The 18,774-nt window shown below is 36.7% G+C and overlaps 1 protein-coding gene across 1 annotated transcript in view; it reads right to left on the bottom strand.

Moving 5' to 3' along the window:
- Positions 1-18,774, bottom strand: part of snrka (SNF related kinase a) — a 38,185-nt gene that overhangs the window by 3,126 nt on the left and 16,285 nt on the right. The window contains exons 3-4 of the mRNA XM_028471110.1: positions 15,812-15,953; positions 4,965-5,177 (exon numbers count right to left, since the gene is read on the bottom strand). Coding sequence (XP_028326911.1) covers positions 4,965-5,177; positions 15,812-15,953 — 355 coding nt within the window. The remainder of the gene's footprint in view (positions 1-4,964; positions 5,178-15,811; positions 15,954-18,774) is intronic.

Raw genomic sequence — 18,774 nt, 5'->3', positions numbered from 1 at the left:
GCTCCGTGTGATGGACATGCAAAAAACAAACACGTAGACTGAATAAAGTAGAAGAATCAAGATGAATCCCTCAGACCACATCCTCTGTATAACCTACAGTTAAATACTTTAGAAAACTAGTGATGCACGATATCATCGGCCCATCATTGTATCGGCTGATATCAGCTCGAAAATTAAGTATCGATATCGGTCATTCCGCCGATTTATATCGGACCAATATATTGTCATATGCATTCCTTGATTAGTCCTCATGTAAAGTTCTGACACAGAATGCTTCCATCTTATAAAAATGTTTTTCATAAAGACGCTAGCGTGTAAACATTTACACGTGTACACGCCAACAGCTTTCCAAAAAACTTTTTCACTGTTTGTTTTGAAGTGATTTAATAATGTATCATCAGTATGTGTTTATATAAATGTGAGTGTGATAAATTGCCATTAACTACAGAAAAAAAAAACATAAAACAATATAACGCAGTTAATCTCTTTGTTTGTCCACTCATCCAGCCACTCCGTCCACTCCTTTCTCATTGCACGAGTTCCCGGTATATTCACAATACTGATGCACAGACTACAACACAACAGAATTCAAGGAGAAGTTGGTGTGTTTTGTGGGCGTAAATTGTAGTTTAAATAAAAACACTGAATGAAAAACAAAAGCCCAGTTGTGTGCAAATTGTGCGAGTTTGCCTATTACCGGAGTTCTTCTAGCCTCGACTACCACCTCAATACTAAACATCTATCAGCTAACATATCAATGCTAAACATGTAGCAGCTAGCATATCAATGCTAAACATGTAGCAGCTAGCATATCAATGCTAAACATGTAGCAGCTAGCATATCAATGCTAAACATGTAGCAGCTAGCATATCAATGCTAACATGTAGCAGCAAACATATCAATGCTAACATGTAGCAGTTAGCATAATCCACACTGGACACTCAGACAGGGTTCAGAGCCAAAATGAAAAACTCCATGAGTGACAAATGAACAAAGTCAGTGATAAATGATTGTAGTGAACAGTCGACCACTCTCTGTGCTAGAGGATGTGGGCGGGGCTAGAGGCGTCTGTTATTTCATGCCACAGATATTCTAACTATTTTGCACTGTTCAGTTTACACTTCTCTGAAATGATCTGTACTCAGTACTGTTTATCATTTTAATACACAAACACATTTGTTTTAGCAAGTTTACAAAAAATCCAGAAAAGCATGAATATAGTTACTTAAATTGAAGTGCGTGCTTTGTGAACAATGCAATCATAATATTCTTTATTCATACTGCACATTATGTTCGCACTCAGTGATGAAAATAATAAACACAATTTTGTTTAAGCTCATTTATTGTTGTAATTGAAATTAATTTAGATTATAGAGTCCCACCTCTAATTTAAACTAATAACCTGGTGTTGTGACCTTGTAGATTATTTAGTGCTTAAATTGAATTGAAAAAAATAGTGTAACTAGTTTATAAGGAAACATCAGTGTCGTCGTTTAGCAACATTCTTAGTTTTTATCTCTCAAATACAAAATGTATGTACGTCAGTAGGTGGGTTAAAGTAGGAGAGGCTGCAAGTATCAACATTGTTTGGTTTGAAAACAATCATGAATAATTATGATATATATAATATAATAATAATTATGCTTAAGTTGAATTATTTTCTTATTTTGCATGATGGATGATTGGTGACGTTACATAATTTTCAGCTCTGTCTGCATTTGCCTTCAGGTCAACATAATAAAGAAACTAAATCTCTGCAATTAGGTTTGAGGGGAAAATAAATATCCTATCAGTTATCGGCCAAATGAGTGGTAAAATATTGGCAAATATTGTGGATCACTAAAAAAAACAATATCCTGCAATCAGCTCTATTACTGCACGACCAAGCTATGGTCCCACGTGCTCCTGTGTGTGTTTAGTGCACATGTGTGAGTGAGAGTGAGGGGAACCAAACATGTCTTATATTACCCACTGATACCACAAGGGGGTGCACTAAGCAAACCCACTGCAGAGTGCGTCTATAACAGGAAGTGTCAGTAAGTGCCAACACTGGCTGATGAAACTCAACAACAGAAGCAAACCTTTAGGAATCCACCATAATTATAATAAACATAATAAAATAAAATAAAAAACAGAATGTATGACTTCAGCTAAAATTAAGGTTAGAGCTCAAATACTAGCACTTACTTTTCTCTGCATTTAAAAAAACCCACAGGTGATCAGGTGATCTCTCTATCAGAGAGGAAAACACAAGGCTACATGAGAGATCACCTGAAAATAGGATTATCAAAGATATAAACAGCTTTTCCCAAGAATAAAACATCCATCATTTCTAAAATAATATGAAACATTCACCTTTTAAAAACACTTCCCAACGTACAAACATGAAGGGAAATGTTGCTTTGTCAGTACTTCAGTTAAAATGCATCATTGTACAGCTTTATTATATGTTCTCCAGTGGTTTACCTCTTATATAAATGGAAGAACTTTTAATGTTGCTATTAATGATGTTATGTCTAATATGTCGAACCTGTCATGTGGAGTAGCTCAGGGCTCTGTTCTGGGGCCTGTTTTGTTTTTAATGTATCTGATGCCTCTTGGTTGGTTGAGCCATGGTTTTAATTATCTCTTTTTTAATGGTTTTAATGGTCTCATTATTTTTATGCTGATGATATGCAGTTGTACTGCTCCTTTAATGACTCTGAGTTTCACTTTTTATCTGAGCTCTTAGATTGTATATCCAGTATCAAAAACTGATCATCTCTCCTGATTAAAAAGATCTCTCTGATTAAAAACTCTCTTGGTGATCTGGGCTCATCTGTTAAAACCAGCCTCAGAAACCTTGGGGTTGTGTTTGATAAGTCCATGTCTTTGGAGGTTCACTGTCATCTACTGACTAAAAACTGTTTTTACCACCTGAGAAATATCTCTAAAGTGAGGCATCTGTTATCAAAATCAGATCTCAAACTGGTCATACACGCATTTAAATCATCACGTATTGACTATTGTAAATCTGTTTTCACTTGTTTTAACAGGTCAACCCTAAACAGACTCCAGATCATTCAGACTTTTAACTGGTGCTCCCAGAACATCCCACATCACCCCCATTCTTTTTACTCTGTGCCCCTACTCATCAGGGCGAAGCCTTCGGTCGTCAGGTCAGGGTCAAACTAAATTTAAAACCCGAGGAGACCTGGCGTTCTAGGCTGTAGCTCCCAGACTCTGGAATAACCTGCACCAGTCTCTCTCTGGGAGCTCAACTGTGTGGACACTTTTAAAAAACTGTTGGATTTTAAACTTTTATTATCCTTTAATGTTGCTGCTCTTAAGACGTTTATGCACCTACGTTTTATTATTCTATTATGATGTGCACTTGTATTTTTACCACAACTCTGTACAGCACTTTGTGATTTTATCTACAAAAAGCGCTTTATAAATAAATGACTTATATTTGATCTGAAACACAGTGAGATATCTGCTCATGAGACCATTTTTTAATGTCTCATTAAATAATCCTGAGGTCTATCTGAGGTTTGTTCAGACTGAATTTGTCCTGATAATCTGCTCTAAAACGAGTCGACCAAAACTCCTTGAGTGTGTTTGAGGAAAGACTCCCGACTCATGACTGCGATATGTAACGTGGAACGAAATGTAGCCAATCAGGAAGCAACTGACTGAGAATCACGTAATGCTGCATTCACGAAAACTCTAACTGAAACCAACTTCTACTGACTTCTAGAAGTGTGACAATATCTCGATACGGCAATATATCGCAATATTTTTACGCACGATCAATTATCGATATGCTCGCGCTAAGTATCGATTTTTTATTTTATTTTTTTACACCTTTTACTACTTTTTCACTAAAAAGCCTGTGCAGGTACGTCTTCACAGAAATTTTGTCACTGTTTGTTGAAGGAACCAATATTTTGTTTACTGGAATATTGCACTATAATGGTGTCACTGGTAAGAAAGACCCTATTTTTTTCGTTTACAGAAATCACTATTGGAGATACTTATTCAGTTACATTGGTATGTTGACTCTTATTTACAGAAATGTTGTACTAATTGTATTTTTTCACTAAATCTTTTTTTTCTTGTTATGTCATAGATTATCGTAGATTGAGAGAACAGCGGAGCCCGGGTTTGTACACGAACACGAGGAGGAGTGACATCATTGTATCGCTGATATTTCCCCAATCTTTCATTTCTAATCACATGCTAATGTGTTTGATTCTCATAGGTGTTAATTAATAATAGGTCTGTGAGTTAGTGACGTACACACTTTAAAATATTATATTACATAGTAATAGTTTATTCTGAACAATAAACCACTTTAATTCATTATCTACTATGTGACTTGGATAACTTTAATTAATTCTTAACTTGGAAGGATTATTTAAAACAAGAAGTTATTATTTTCTATTCCATTTTATGGACTTGATTTAAGTAAAAGGAATTCTGTGATTGGTTTAAACCTCATTACCTCATCCTACAACACAGGCAGGTTAGCTCCAGCTTTTAAAAGCGACTTATTTACTCTCTTTGTTTACTACTTTGTTCAAGACAGCTTATACTTTAAATTTATGATACTTAATTATTCATAATTTCATTGTGTGTCAATAATATTTTATTTGTTAAATAGTGTATAACAACTACACTACAAATACATGTTTTATGGCATTGTTTTAATTCGTCTCTGTTAAACATACTGTCAGTACAACAGAGACACGTTCACAGGTGGAAGAATTTAAGCAGCTACACTAAAAAAGCAGTTTGGAATATGTGCTTCAGATGGTTAGCTCATGGAACGGCCTCAGAGGCTGTTTGGAGCAGATCAAAAGTTACGCTCTGACCACAAACCAAGGTGATAAAATGATCTGCTGTCCTTCACAGATTTCGACCATGAACTGAACTAAATCGGTGTGAAAACACCCTAAGGAGGTGGTCAAAGTGGCACTTACTCTACGATGGCCTCTCGGTCGGCGATGTCTCCCAGCACCATGCGCTGGATGATGCTGTTGTGCTCCTCCTCTGACAGGTTCTTGTGGGACACCAGAGGGGTGTTGAATTTAGTTGCCGGTGATGGGTCGACGCCCTGCAGCCAGGCATGGTTCTCTATGGCCTCCAGGGAGGCTCGTCGTTTGGGGTCCCTCTGAAGCATGAGGTCGATGAGGCTTTGAGAAAAACAAGAAGGAGAGAGAAAAGGTTGGTGATACGCGCTGATAAACACTTTGATTCACACAAATCTTTCACTTTGTCTTAGTTTTACACAACTTTTTTTTTTATATAATTAGTATAATTACAGCTGTTGCATCTGGACAGCATGGATATATTGGTAATTTACTTTTAAAGAGTAATTAAACCCAAAAAATAGGGATGCACCGAAATGAAAATTCTTGTCTGAAACTGGAAAAAAAGATGAGTAAACTAACTAAACTAACTAAATGTATTATCTAAAGATTAGTCCCATTGTATTTATGGCTATGACTGTGTACTAACATCCCTAAAATGAAGGCAATACCATTGTATAAATAAATATTAATGCTACAATCCACAATATAAATTACATTAAAATAAAGTAAAATGTTTAACTTGAGCCCACTCGTGCCCATTAAATAATAACACACAGGCCTGGTGATAAGTGACTGGCCTGCTGAAAGAGGAAAATTAAACGTTATCTCACACAAACACAAAGTACATCTTCTTCAAGCAGGTTCACCGTGGATCATATCTTGTGCTTTATTTCATTATTCTAGTAATAATGATCCTTATAACACAGATCAACTACAGTCATGATGAAGTGTAGAACAACAGAATAAATATCAGTCATCAAAACATCCTGTTTCAGCCGGGTTGTTTAGGTGAGTGGCTGAATCTTTGGTTCATTACCCAAAATATCTTTCTTCTGCTGAAAACAAATGTATTTGGTATGAAGTAGTGTTGTTGATTGTCTAAGTAGTTTAGTTTGGTGTTTCAAGGCATTTTCTTTTGAATTTCCAACCAAAAAGATAAAAGTTGTGATATTTTCCAAACATCTACAGTGACTCCAACATTGTCATTTTTCTAATGAACATTAAAAATTCATTGAGCAAGAATTTGAAGGTATACTGGATGTTTACATCACACTGCAACATTATGATGCGCTGGAGGCTTAATGTTTGATAAATCCAAAATGTGTGAATGGTTTGTATAGAACAATCTGAAAATGAGGTGTAGACAGTTTGGTGTCAACTGAGCATAAATTGTGGAAGGAAAAGTTTATTAAGTTTGAATAATTCATAAATTACAAAAGATTTCAATGTAAAAAAAAAAAAAAAGTATTCAGTGTTGGGTCTAGGGCTGGGCAATATATCGAGATAATCAAGAAAAATGTTTTTCATTTTGGTATTATAGAAAATTACAATATCGCCTCTATCGATATATGTTTTCATAGCATATTTTGTTTCGAAATACTTGTTTTAGGAGTTGCTGCTTTCGTTACTTCTCAGAACAGCCTGTAAAGCACAGTTTGATGTATTAGTGAGTGCGTCCTAAATCAGACCTTTTCCTCAACAACACACTACAGAACTCACTCACACGTGCTGTCCCTTATAGGAGAAAAAGAATAAACTGGCACATATTGTGTAACCAATTTTAATAAATGTGCCAGTGTGGCATTTTGCATCAGCAAATTTAACCCAGAATTGTCTTTATGATAAGACTTTCTTTGAAGATAAATTACTGAAATTTATATCGTATATCGCTATTTTGAGAAAAAAAAATATCGCGATATGAGTATTGGTCCATATCGCCCAGCCCTAGTTGGAGATAATTTTTGGTGAAAGCTGCAAATCTGTAGCACATATGGTTGATTTGTTGTGAATTTTCAAAATGTTAAAAAAGAACATTTACAAAACTTTCCCAGCAACACTAACACTGGTTCTATCGACAAATCTTTTTAGAGGTGCTCCTGGCAGTGGGAGCTAAAATATGCTCTACAGATGCATTTGCGTTAATTGATTAATCAAACCTAACTGATGATGATGATGATCACGATTCCCTACTTTCACTGCTTCCCTTTCCCGTGTCTATTGCCTCATACTGTGGAAGCTGGAGGATGAAGGTCAGCTTTGACGTACTGACCGTGCCTTGAAGTGTTCTAACAGACATGTTGCCATTTACAACATCTGTCGCCCTAACCACAAGCCACAGTCTGTTGATTAGCATAGGAGAACAGATGGAGGCTCCTTATATGGTGTGTGTCTAATGTCTAATGCTTTAACCCAACGTCAAACGAGAGCCACTCCTCTGCCATAACATCCACACATGACGCAGCAGAGCGCGGAGCTCAACATTCACTACAGATGGATTCTAGTAAAAAAACAAGTTCAATTTTAGAATATTTGCATTTCCTAAAGAAAATGCAAGTAAGGATGCAGGTGCTGGTCTGCGTCACACTGCATTAGCATTAACATTAGCTCGCATTAGCACCAACCTAACGGTGCCTACAGCTTATTCAAAAACCCAACAGCTGATGGGACAATAGGCCGCATTCATCTTGCAATGGCATCAGCCTTGCATTAACACTAACCAGTGACGTGCAGTCAGAGTAGGCAAGGTAGGCAGTGCCTACCCAAGGGTGAATTGATATTTTGATTGTTTGTTTTAATTATAATATAATTATAAATGATCTATTTTTCAATTTCCGATAGCCTACAATACCTATAAGTTTGAATGTGTCAGCATTTTGTGCTTTTCATAGCCTAAATCGCTAAACATCGCTATTTCCTAACCGATGTAAGACAGGAGGAGGCCACACCCCTTCTCAAAGGCACATTGCTGCTCTGCCTCCGTTCCCATAGCGTGTTTTTATGTGTTTGCGCATGCGCAGTCATTTCCTCAAGATGACAACCATTTACGTCCAAAGGCAGCTCTCTACGCTGCCTTTGGACGTAAACGCGCTATGCTAAATGCTATACCTAAGTTCACAGTGCATTAGTGAATTGATATCACGTGACCGCTACTGCTACGTTCTCTAACTAGTGGGCGGGATAACACTACAGGCAGGATGACAGCGCTAGACATGATATTTCAGGAAAAACGACAGCTTTTAAAAGATGGGAGACCAACACCTGAGCTACCAGACCTTCAGCAAAGGTAAGGTCAGAACATTGTTCATATTTTCTACAGTAAAAGGAAGGACTGACTTTGTGGATGCTCCTCACTGAGGCTGTTCTGAGTTGTTGTTGTTTTCATTTTCTCTGTGTTTCCAACACAAACAACGGCTGTGCTGCCGTGTCATGAGATAAATCTTGTTGGGAGAGTATGGCGGCTATATTAAATAAATGTTTGTTTCTTTTATGGTGTTTTACAACATTTATTTTGTTAGATGGCTAATTACTTGTGGATCTTGTTGGGTTTTTTCTTTCTTATTATGAATTTTATATTTTAATAAGCACATTGAGATGACTTGGTTGTAAATTGCGCTATACAAATAAAGTTGAATTTAATAGAATTTAATTGAATTAACACTTGCCAGCAGAAACATATGAAATTGTCATTGGTGTTGACATTGGTGGTCTCGATTTGGAACGCCCTGCCTACTCTACCCTAGTGCTCACAGCACGTCACTGACACTAACCGAGTATTAACCTAGCAATAGTATTAGTCTAGCATTAACATTCACCTAGCAATGGCATCAGCCTTGCATTAACATTAAACTACCATTAGCTTAGCAATAGCATTCACCTAGCATTAGCTTAACATTAGCAATAAGATTGAATAGGATTGAAAAAGGTTGAAATGTGTTGTATGCATTAGCTGAACATGTTGAAGGTTGAATGGTTTGTAATTTGTTTGCAAATATTTGAAGGTAAAAACTGGAGCAGCTCCACTAACTTAACAAGAGGTCAACTCTAAAAATGGAATTGGAGGTTAAAAGTCAGTGCAGTTTAACAAAAAAATATGTATAACTCAAAAAGTTACAAATGATAAAAGTACAAGCATAAATCTTGGGAACTTTCTGAACATTTTGATAGCTTATTTATCAAAATCGGACATACGGAGTAGGAGGAGTTAGCGCAGACAAGAAAAAAATGGATAACAATGCCTCCTGCATCCTCACCAATTAGCACATTCCTACAAATAAGTGTCACATTTATCTAAATATAAGAATGGGAAAATAATTGGTTTTGGTTGAATCAAATCAGGGCCAATTTTGTGGTATCGTTTGTAAGAAATTGCAGGATTTAGAAGACTGGAGCTGTCTTTCAGCAACTGTGATTGGATTGTGTTAAAAATGACTGCAGGAAAATAGCTAGCCCCTGCAAACACTGGATATTTATTGGATCTGTGAATTTGAAGGGACTGATTTACAGTATTTATATCTGAATTCGTTGGCCATGTACACAATGATTCATGTTTTCACTTTAATTTTTAGTTCTCATGTGGGTCAATGTGGATGCTAGTCTAAAAGGCCGGATTTGACACAGTGGATTTAAATAGGTCAATAAAAATAATTGTATGTATATTTTTACATATAAGGCTATTTGTAATATGTAAAATGCTTGTAACTAATTTCTTACAGGTAATGAAAAAAATAGCTTGAGCATTGGGAATACGATCCCAGTGCTTATTTGGGAAAGTTCACTGAACAGGTCAACATGTTTTTGGGTAACTTTATGAATTAAAGAGCAACCTGTAAATACGGAGATCGGCTTTCAGCAAATATCACTAACTGAACAACAGTGGAATGGTGTGAGCATCTTCAAAGTCTGAAAAAGCTAAATATTTGTTTTAACAAGAGAATATGTTGAACAGAAAAGGTCTCACAGAAGGTTCAGAGAAGGGCAAAAGAAAGCCCAGATGTGAACCCAGACAGGAATGAAGGGATCTGATGTTTAACAAACAGCAGAGAGCATGTGCTGCTCTAAACGCTGCGTTGCCTCCCACTAGTTGCTGTCTGTTTCCATCTTCTTCTCTGTCTGACTGCACGTCCCTTGGGGCTGTCAAAGGAGCCTGTGCTAACATAATGCTGCCTTTTACACACAGTGTAGAACAGGGGTCACCAACATGGTGCCCGTGGGCACCAGGTAGCCCGCATGGACCATGTGAGGGGCCCTCAGGAGCTAGTCACCAATGAGCTCCATCTAAAATTTGATTTACTTTTCAGGATTCAAACTCACAAATATAAATGATATGAGATGTAGTTACTACTTAGTAAAGTTAAAAACTGCAGATAAAGTGATCTTTAAAAGTTGATTTTCACTGAAACATTGTAACAAATGTTTTTAAGTGTTGCGGATCTGGTGTATAGTTGTAGGTGGATTTTCTGTAAATGTTTAGGTGGATTTTCTATAAATTTTTATGAAAATGAAACAATTGCATACATTCGGAGAAATAAAGTGTCAACATTTCCTACCTTTTAAGTTACTGCTAGCCTTCCTTGTTATTTTACTCTCTATTGAAAGTGAAACTGTGAAAATATAGTATTTAAGAAGTGCTTTTCTAATTGGTAGCCCTTGGGACCATGCAGTACCTATGAAGTAGCTCACAGTTTCAGAAAGGTTGGTGACCCCTGGTGTAGAAGATACACACACACTCTGGAGCGGTGTGTGAGTGTACACCAAAAGAAACCAATGAACCATTCACTAGAGGAAAAGCCTAGCCTAAGGGAAAATGGACAGAAAAATCAGAAATGACGCTCTGAAATGGAAAATCGGGTGCCGACATGACACGGAAATGACTCGCATGTTACACGTGGGACCAATACGTCCATTTCAACCCATTTGTGTATTAGCTAAACTGGTGATCATTTTAGCTGGTGACACGTTACGTGAGGGTGATTTGCTCTTATTTGGTGGTGATCAAAGCTTTCACAAATAGTGTTTTGGGACCTTTACCCACATCATCATGGTCATGTCCCTGTTAGACGGGTAACTGAGGGTCAACATGTGTGGCTAACGGACATTTTAAGGTGTAATGCTCTCGGATTCCAAAACCCCATTTGAGGCGTGTGACAGTAAGTATTAACATTAGTTGACCATTGACCCTCTTTAGCATGTTTGCTTTGATTTCAGAAGTTTAACAGCTACAGTAGTAAAGTCATCTACAGAGGGAAAGACAATTAAAAATAAACAAGAGAAATGAAGTGGACTGAAACAGAATTTGTGATCATGGGAAACCCTACTGAGGTGAGTAATGAAATCAGCCCCACCAATAGGCAGCCTGGATCCTTCTCATCCTGCTGCTGCCAAAATGACGACGAGGTCTGTTTTTGTGTTCTCAGAACCCAGGCACACACACAAACCAACATCTATTTCAAGTCCAATGCCAAGAAATAGAAATGAGAGGCAGAAACAAGCAAAGGCGTGTGTTGTAAATGTGTTCTGTTGAACTGGGAGTAGAGAACAGATCAGAACCAGCATAGAAAGGAAACACAAACCGATAAGGCCACATTTCCAGTAACGAGACACGGGTCATCATCAGTTCTAAAGGTTTCACTGCTCTTCCTAGTCCAGATCGTAGAGTTAGCGTATGATAACACCACTGGTATATAATTACTGCCATTTATTTGTGTGTTTTACTTTTAAGATTAATAATAAAATTACAGCTTTATAAAAACAAAGTGTAACGGCAACTTAAACTGAAACTAAAAACAATCACTTAACATTTAATCTTTTTCAGGTTTCAAACAAATTTTTTTGTCTCAAAAAACCACAAATGGGCCTCTGTAAACATTCTTTCTCCAATGTAAATTAATGAATAAAACTTATTTAGTAGTACGTTGGTTGAAAAGAGATAGTCATGATATGTTAGGAACTTTATTCAGGGCTCTTACTTTGGTAAGCTGAAGCAGAAGTCACTTAATGATGAGTTTGGAACAGATGGGACAGCTGTTGAAGCTCAGCAAACATTTGTGCTTCTTTATTGAACAGCGTAATAGAGTAAAGACACAACAAACACAACTCCAGTATTCAGAATGTGAAGCACTGAGCAGAAACAGACGCTATGATGGCTCACAGCTGCTTCAGCTTAGCACCTCCATCTCATCCAATCTCCAGCACTTACAGCAGACACACATCTAAAAATACTCTGAGACAACATGTTGAGAAGGACGCATCCGTTCCTGCCATCCATCGAACCCACTCAATACAGCAACATTTCAAGTGTCAACTCACAAAAAAATGATTTTTTAAAAAAAATGTTTTAATCATTCCACTACTAAATACTAGGAGTGTAACAATACACAAAAATCACGGTTCGATACGTACCTCAGTATTGAGGTCACGGTTTGGTTCATTTTCGGTACAGTATGGAACAAAATGTAAAACATAAATTTGCTTGTTCATTCAAAACTTTAGTAAACCAACAATGTATTTAACATTATACAGAATATGAAAATAGAGTAAAAAAAAAAAAATACTTTACTGTTGTAAAGTGCTGCCTGGTAATAATAATATTCTCAAACAAAAAATACATAAAATATTATTTAAAAAAAAAAGCTCCTCACAGCTCGTTAACAGCTTTTATCCGCTGCTATAAAGACTGAGGACGTTTTCTTTCTTCAGTGATATTCACACTCGGGTGGTGCCGTTTCAAGTGAGTTAGCATGTTCGTCGTGTTCCCAGAAAACATACCTGATCTCAGCTGAACAATGTCGGCACACTGCCCTTGTTTTATTCACTGGTCTGTCTCCGTTGCAGTATTTCACCCAGAAGCCGAAGTGTTTCCAAGCAGGAGACTTTAGCGACAGGGGAGGGTCCTCTAGCTCTGGTTTCTCGCTAGAGTTAGCCATGACATACTTGCTGCACATGTAGCTGCAGGCGAAAGTAAACACACGCAACTTCTGTTCCGTTCCGGAAACTCACCCGTACACAACCCTGTACCCGAACCGAACGTCCTGTATGGAAACGGTTCAATACAAATACATGTATTGCTACACCCTTAATAACTACTGTCCCCAATCGATTCACAAACACACAGTACTGCTTTATTTACGTTACCAAAGAGTTTTACAAATTAGTGATTAATAACAAAGTAAAACTACATTAACAGAGAATGTTTAGGTTTGAAGCATAACGGCTGTACTAGTCATGTTCATAATATAAAATGTGTTTAAAGTATTACCAATGGAGAAAATATGTTCACATTTAAAAACACACACATTTGAAGTCCTTTTATCAAGGATTTTTGTCGTGAAAACACACTGCATGTGGAGCAGCCATGTTGTGCTGATGTGAAGTCGTTGTTTCCGGTGCAACGTTTACATTCAGTCCAACATTCAGCTTTTCTACTGTAGCTTTTCGCCACATGTTCTTTAATCTGGTTTTATTTCTTACTAAGAACAACACAAATGTGTGTGTTGGAACTTCTTCTGACGTGTAGGAAGCTGTTATTGTAGCTCTTGTTGCTGCACTCGTTACATACGAGACTAAGGAGACACTCTGACCCACAGCAGAGAGAAGGACAGACAGTGGATGTACTGGGGGCGGGTCTGGAAGGACATTGGCCACGGTTACATGGTCTTTTACGATTAGTGCAATGGCTGCTCTGCCTCTATCTACAGGATGTTCAGTGGAATGAGAACCGACAGACGAACCGCACGTCATTAGTGAAGCTCTGTGTCCTGGTGCAGGGCTTCATGTCCCCGATGAAGCCTGTTTCGTTTGCATGTAATATGTCTGTGAATGTCATCATGTTTATGCTCTTTTCATTATATCCATATCTTCTAAGGCTCTAATTAAATAAATATTCTCGGCTCCAGTCCAACGCTTGCTTCGGGCAGCCATATTGGATTATGTGCTTGCAGCGTGTCATCGCGACAGGACGAGCATGACGATAATCTCCTGAACTTCTAGGGCCCTATAAAATCTGTTTAATTTTTCTCCAAATTTAGTTTTATTTTTTTCCAAATTCCATGTTTTCCACATACATTTTTTAAGTTCTATTTTTCGAGAAATATATATATATATATAATTTTTTTTTCAGAAAAGATTTGTTTTTAACTCCTGTGAGGAAACAAAATAAACCGTTAAAAAAAGAAAACCATAATTAAACAAAAATGTATGTCAAAAATAAAAATGTCATTTAAAATAATGAGTAAGACAATTAAAAGGTAGATATAAGTTGTACCGACATGGATTATTCTGACTGTTCCATTTTAATTATTTATATGTATGAGAGCAGCATTAATGTCACCCACTTTCCCCTCAGGGATCAATGGTTTACTGAATCTGAATAGGTTTATTGATTAAGTTTTGATCAACTTAATTTAAATAATCTAATTTAAATGATCCAGACGACATCATTCCAGATCGTAATGATTAGAAAAAAATAAATGGAGACAAGGATGCATCAGTTATTTCACCACTCGGGGCCAGAATATGTTGCAGTATTAGAAGCTATTATTAACCTATGATGTTTCAGACAACAGAACAACTTTATCCACAGATGTTCTGTAGCTCTGACGAGATGTGTTGTAACACTCGCAGGTGAAGCCGGTAAAAGCTGATCATGTTATCATGAAGAGCCGCAGCACTTGACAAGAAACGAACGGAGCTTCACAGACACATAAAAGTGAAGAGGACATTGGTGGGTTCGGTATTCAGCAGTGAATGGTGAGTTGCATAGTTTTATCGGCACTTTAGGCGGTGTTTCAGGTGGTTTAGGAGGTGTTTGAAGCAGCTAAGATGGGGGGTAGGGCGATGCACCTAATGAGAGGTCCCCGGAAACACTGATGACAGCGTTTTATCCACATTCTGTCAATTTCCGCGTTAAACAGTGGATTAATTTTTCATTGCTCGATTCTGTTAACGTGGATTTTATAGGGCCCTACGCTCCTAAATCACTGTAGTTTGCTGTGTTTCCTTATCATCACATTTATAGGTTCTTTTTTCTGCCAAGTATCACCAAATACCAAACACATGAACACTAAAGGATCTGTGGAGCAGTACATCCACACTGTTACCATAACTTTACCATCAGTAAGTTCTCAACCCACCAGATCTATGGCTTCCTGTTGGTAGAACTGGGACAATAATACATTTTACTGGACGATATGTTGTCCCACAAATTATTACTGAAAAACTAAATTATCCACATTTTTTAGACCAAATTAACCACTGATATAATGATAATTACCATAATGCCAGACAGCCTTTCAAATGCAATATTTTTTTATTTATCATGAGTATTTATAAACATTGCAATTGGAATGAACTGTTAAATAAATAAAATAAATAAAACAAATAAAATAGAATGGAAAAAAAACAACCAAAAACAATGAAATATACCCTCTCTCTACTTTAAAAATCAAAACAATAACACTACAATATAAAACCACACACAACCCAAAATAATGAATGAAAATAAAATATTTCTCAAGTATTGACAATCAGAATCATTTTAATGCCAAGTAGAGTTTTTAGAAAATATAAAGAATTTGACTTGGTGGATGGTGCGGAAAAACTAAAACAAACCAGAAACAGTATAATACTAATAGTATTTGTAATAATAATAATAATAATAAGGCTGTTATTCAAGGCAACTGCACTTAAATAAACCTTGAACATTTAGGCACAGAGGTTATATAGTTAATGATTAATCCTTTGAAGCACTAATGGTGATAATGATTTTACGGAGTCAGAGCCAGAAATACAATGGAACTAATAATCAAAAACTATTTTTCATTTCGGTGCATCACTACTTTTAATCTTTGCCTTTGATAATGTAGAATGAATAATTGTCTGACAATAATGTGCATCATTACAACAATGAACTTATAACTAGACATGTTTAGAAAAGAGAAAAGAAGATGGATATTACTCACTCTTTGCAGGCTTTGGAGACGTGGACTGGTACAGTGTATTTACAGTCCATAATCATGGTGAGCGTCTCACTGTCGTTGGCTTCCTGGAACGGTGGTTGTCCACAGACCAACATGAAGAGGATCACACCCAGACTCCAGATATCTGAGGTGGACAAAGACACACAGATCACACCTCAATCAGGAACAGATCGCCTACAAAACCATTCTTTTTCTAAGAAAAAGCCATATTCTGAACATGATGATGTTAATTAATTACAGGTTTGGGGTCAATTACTGTACATTTTTCAGTTACAATTACATTTTCAATTACAATTCAATTACGATTACAATGATCAGCATGTTTTCCAATTTTACATCTAAATTAAATTATTTTTTATCCTTTAAAGTGAATTACAACTACGTTCTCAATTACTGAAGTTGTTTGTTTGTTTGATTCTTTATTTCAAACATGTAACTCTGATAAAAAAAAGAAACATATAGAAAAAGAAAAGAAAATACAATTAAAGTTAAATAATACATGTTCAAAAGGGAGTAGGAAGAAGTTAAACTTGTTTTTATTTATTTATTATTATTATTATTATCCTACCCCCCATTTCCATACTTTGTCATAACTTAACACATCCTTAATATTTAACATTGGCCTGTCTCTACATCACAATCATTCATCCATTAGCAACAGTAAATTACAATCCTTCCTTACAAACGATACAAAAGTATGTTATGTTAACAGCATACAGTCAGTCTTTTACACCTGGTCCTTTCTCAAAACAATATCATTGCTCATCTCAAAAGACTAGTAGATATCATTGGATTAAACACCGTCTTAATTGTATTTTGTAAAAGTAATTAGTTTGTGTATTTTTAAATTGCTTTATGTTTAGATATTGCTTTAAGTATGTCCGGTCATCTTACGCCTGGGGTGGGACCAAGAATGACACTTTATTTGTTAATTTTCCACTCTTCTGTGCCATTGAGTACCCCTAGGGCAGGGGTCTGCAACCTTTACTCTCAAAAGAGCCATTTTGCCTCATCTCACCTGGATAAAGTCCTCCCGGAGCCGAAAAAAATACCATTTTAATGAAGACAACATAGTGTGTAAAATTCCATACAGTTAAAATTATATCGGATAATGTTATGTAAAGAATATTTTTTTTAGATAATGTATTTGAAGGACTACAGAAAAATAACTTGAATCTGCTAATTTGCTCATTTCTTGCCACATCTCAAGCATGCATATTTAGCTGACATGTTGGCAGTTTAATGTATCTGTCCCCACACAATTAAAATTTATATTTACTTCCAGAATAGTCTTTTAGTTAATTTAGTTATCTTACCAGGGATTTAAAACTTAAGGTGAACCACAAGTGCAAGGAAAGTTGATGGTCAGCAGATGTTTCAGGAGGTGAAGTAGAAAGGTGGCAGATTTTATGCACAATGTGATTTATTTTTAGGTTGACAAATTGTTATATATCATGATTTTATTTGGTGTCAAAATTATTAATCATTAATACCCTCTGTAAGAAAAAAATTATTTATTTCAATAGTTTTGAAAGCTATAGGGAGCCATTGCAAAAGAGTCAAAGAGCCACATGAGGCTCAGAGCCGCAGGTTGCAGACCCCTGCCCTAGGGGTACACGTACTCCCATTTGAGAAACACTGCCTCAGAGAAATACATGTAACATCCACTAGGGGCAGCTCAGAATCAGCAGTTGAAGGGAACAATGAATCACGCCAACTGTCAGTTTAATGATGTGTATCAATGCGTCATTCAAGAAACAGATAAACAGTGAGTGAGGATCATTTGAATAATTTGTGAGGTTTCACAAATTATTCTCAGAAGGGTTTTTTTCCTGCATTTTAGGATGTCAACAAATCAGATCAAAGATTAATATGGCCTCCAAAGGTCACTGCTAAGAGTCCCACATTATGTCCATTTATATTATAAAAGTAGAGCATTTGTAATAAACTAATAAGTCCATATACAGAAGGTTCTTTCCATACCCATTGGGCCCATTATCACGTATACGTGGGCCTTATAAATAGAGTCCAAATGATACTCAGTAAGAGGAATATTAATCAGAAACATTTCTATTGCTCTTCTGTGACAGCAGTCAGTTGGTGCCTCAGGCTGTGACGCTGCCCATAATCACTTATTCCTTGTTCGACCTGTTCTCAGACACATGTAAGGACACGTGGACATTTTGCAATAATTCAATCATTAGTTAATATGTTATAATGATCAATACAATAATAATATTGAAACAATAAAACTAAAAACTGCTTGGTCTGCTTGAGTTCATCTACTGAGTCGGCTGGCCAAGGGTCTTCAACAGACTGATGCACTAGCACCACCTCACACTATGGTGGGAAGTTGAATTGTTACTAATGGTTCCACTGCTGTTGTATGTGCGATCTTCTGTGCAGTTTTTAGTCATTTATGAAATCTGGAAGCCCACAAGCGCCATCCTCACACATCGACGTATAGGACGTCTCTGATACAAACATGAGATCCCCCAATAGGAGGCATTGGTCACTGCTGGGCTCAATAAGACTTTACAGCTGTGGATAGGAAACAGTTACAGAGCTCTAACCCTTAAGAAGTCTGATACAGGCAGTAGTTAAAACTATCCTGTCAGGTATGACAGTCCAGATAACTCTGCTATGCTCCAGTACGTGAGAAGGGGGAGGGTACCCTGGAGCAGATCTCGCAACATGATCTCTACGATTTGACATATTTTGAAAAAAATGTAAATACATTTTTTTTTTAAAAAAAACAAAAAAACACTACATTTAGGGGCTCTGATTTCCCTTGGTTGTGGGAAACGAACGAGAAAAAAAATAAAACAGAATTCAGGCTCTTAAACAGCAAACGCAACCTGACCCGTTTTTCACCTCTTTTTTTCTATCACTTTATTTAAAATCAGGCCCCAACATGACAGAGAAATGCCTCACATGGGACAATA

Source organism: Gouania willdenowi, chromosome 16 (assembly GCF_900634775.1).
Source record: "Gouania willdenowi chromosome 16, fGouWil2.1, whole genome shotgun sequence".
NCBI lineage: Eukaryota > Metazoa > Chordata > Actinopteri > Blenniiformes > Gobiesocidae > Gouania > Gouania willdenowi.
This window is presented reverse-complemented; position numbering and strand designations above follow the sequence as displayed.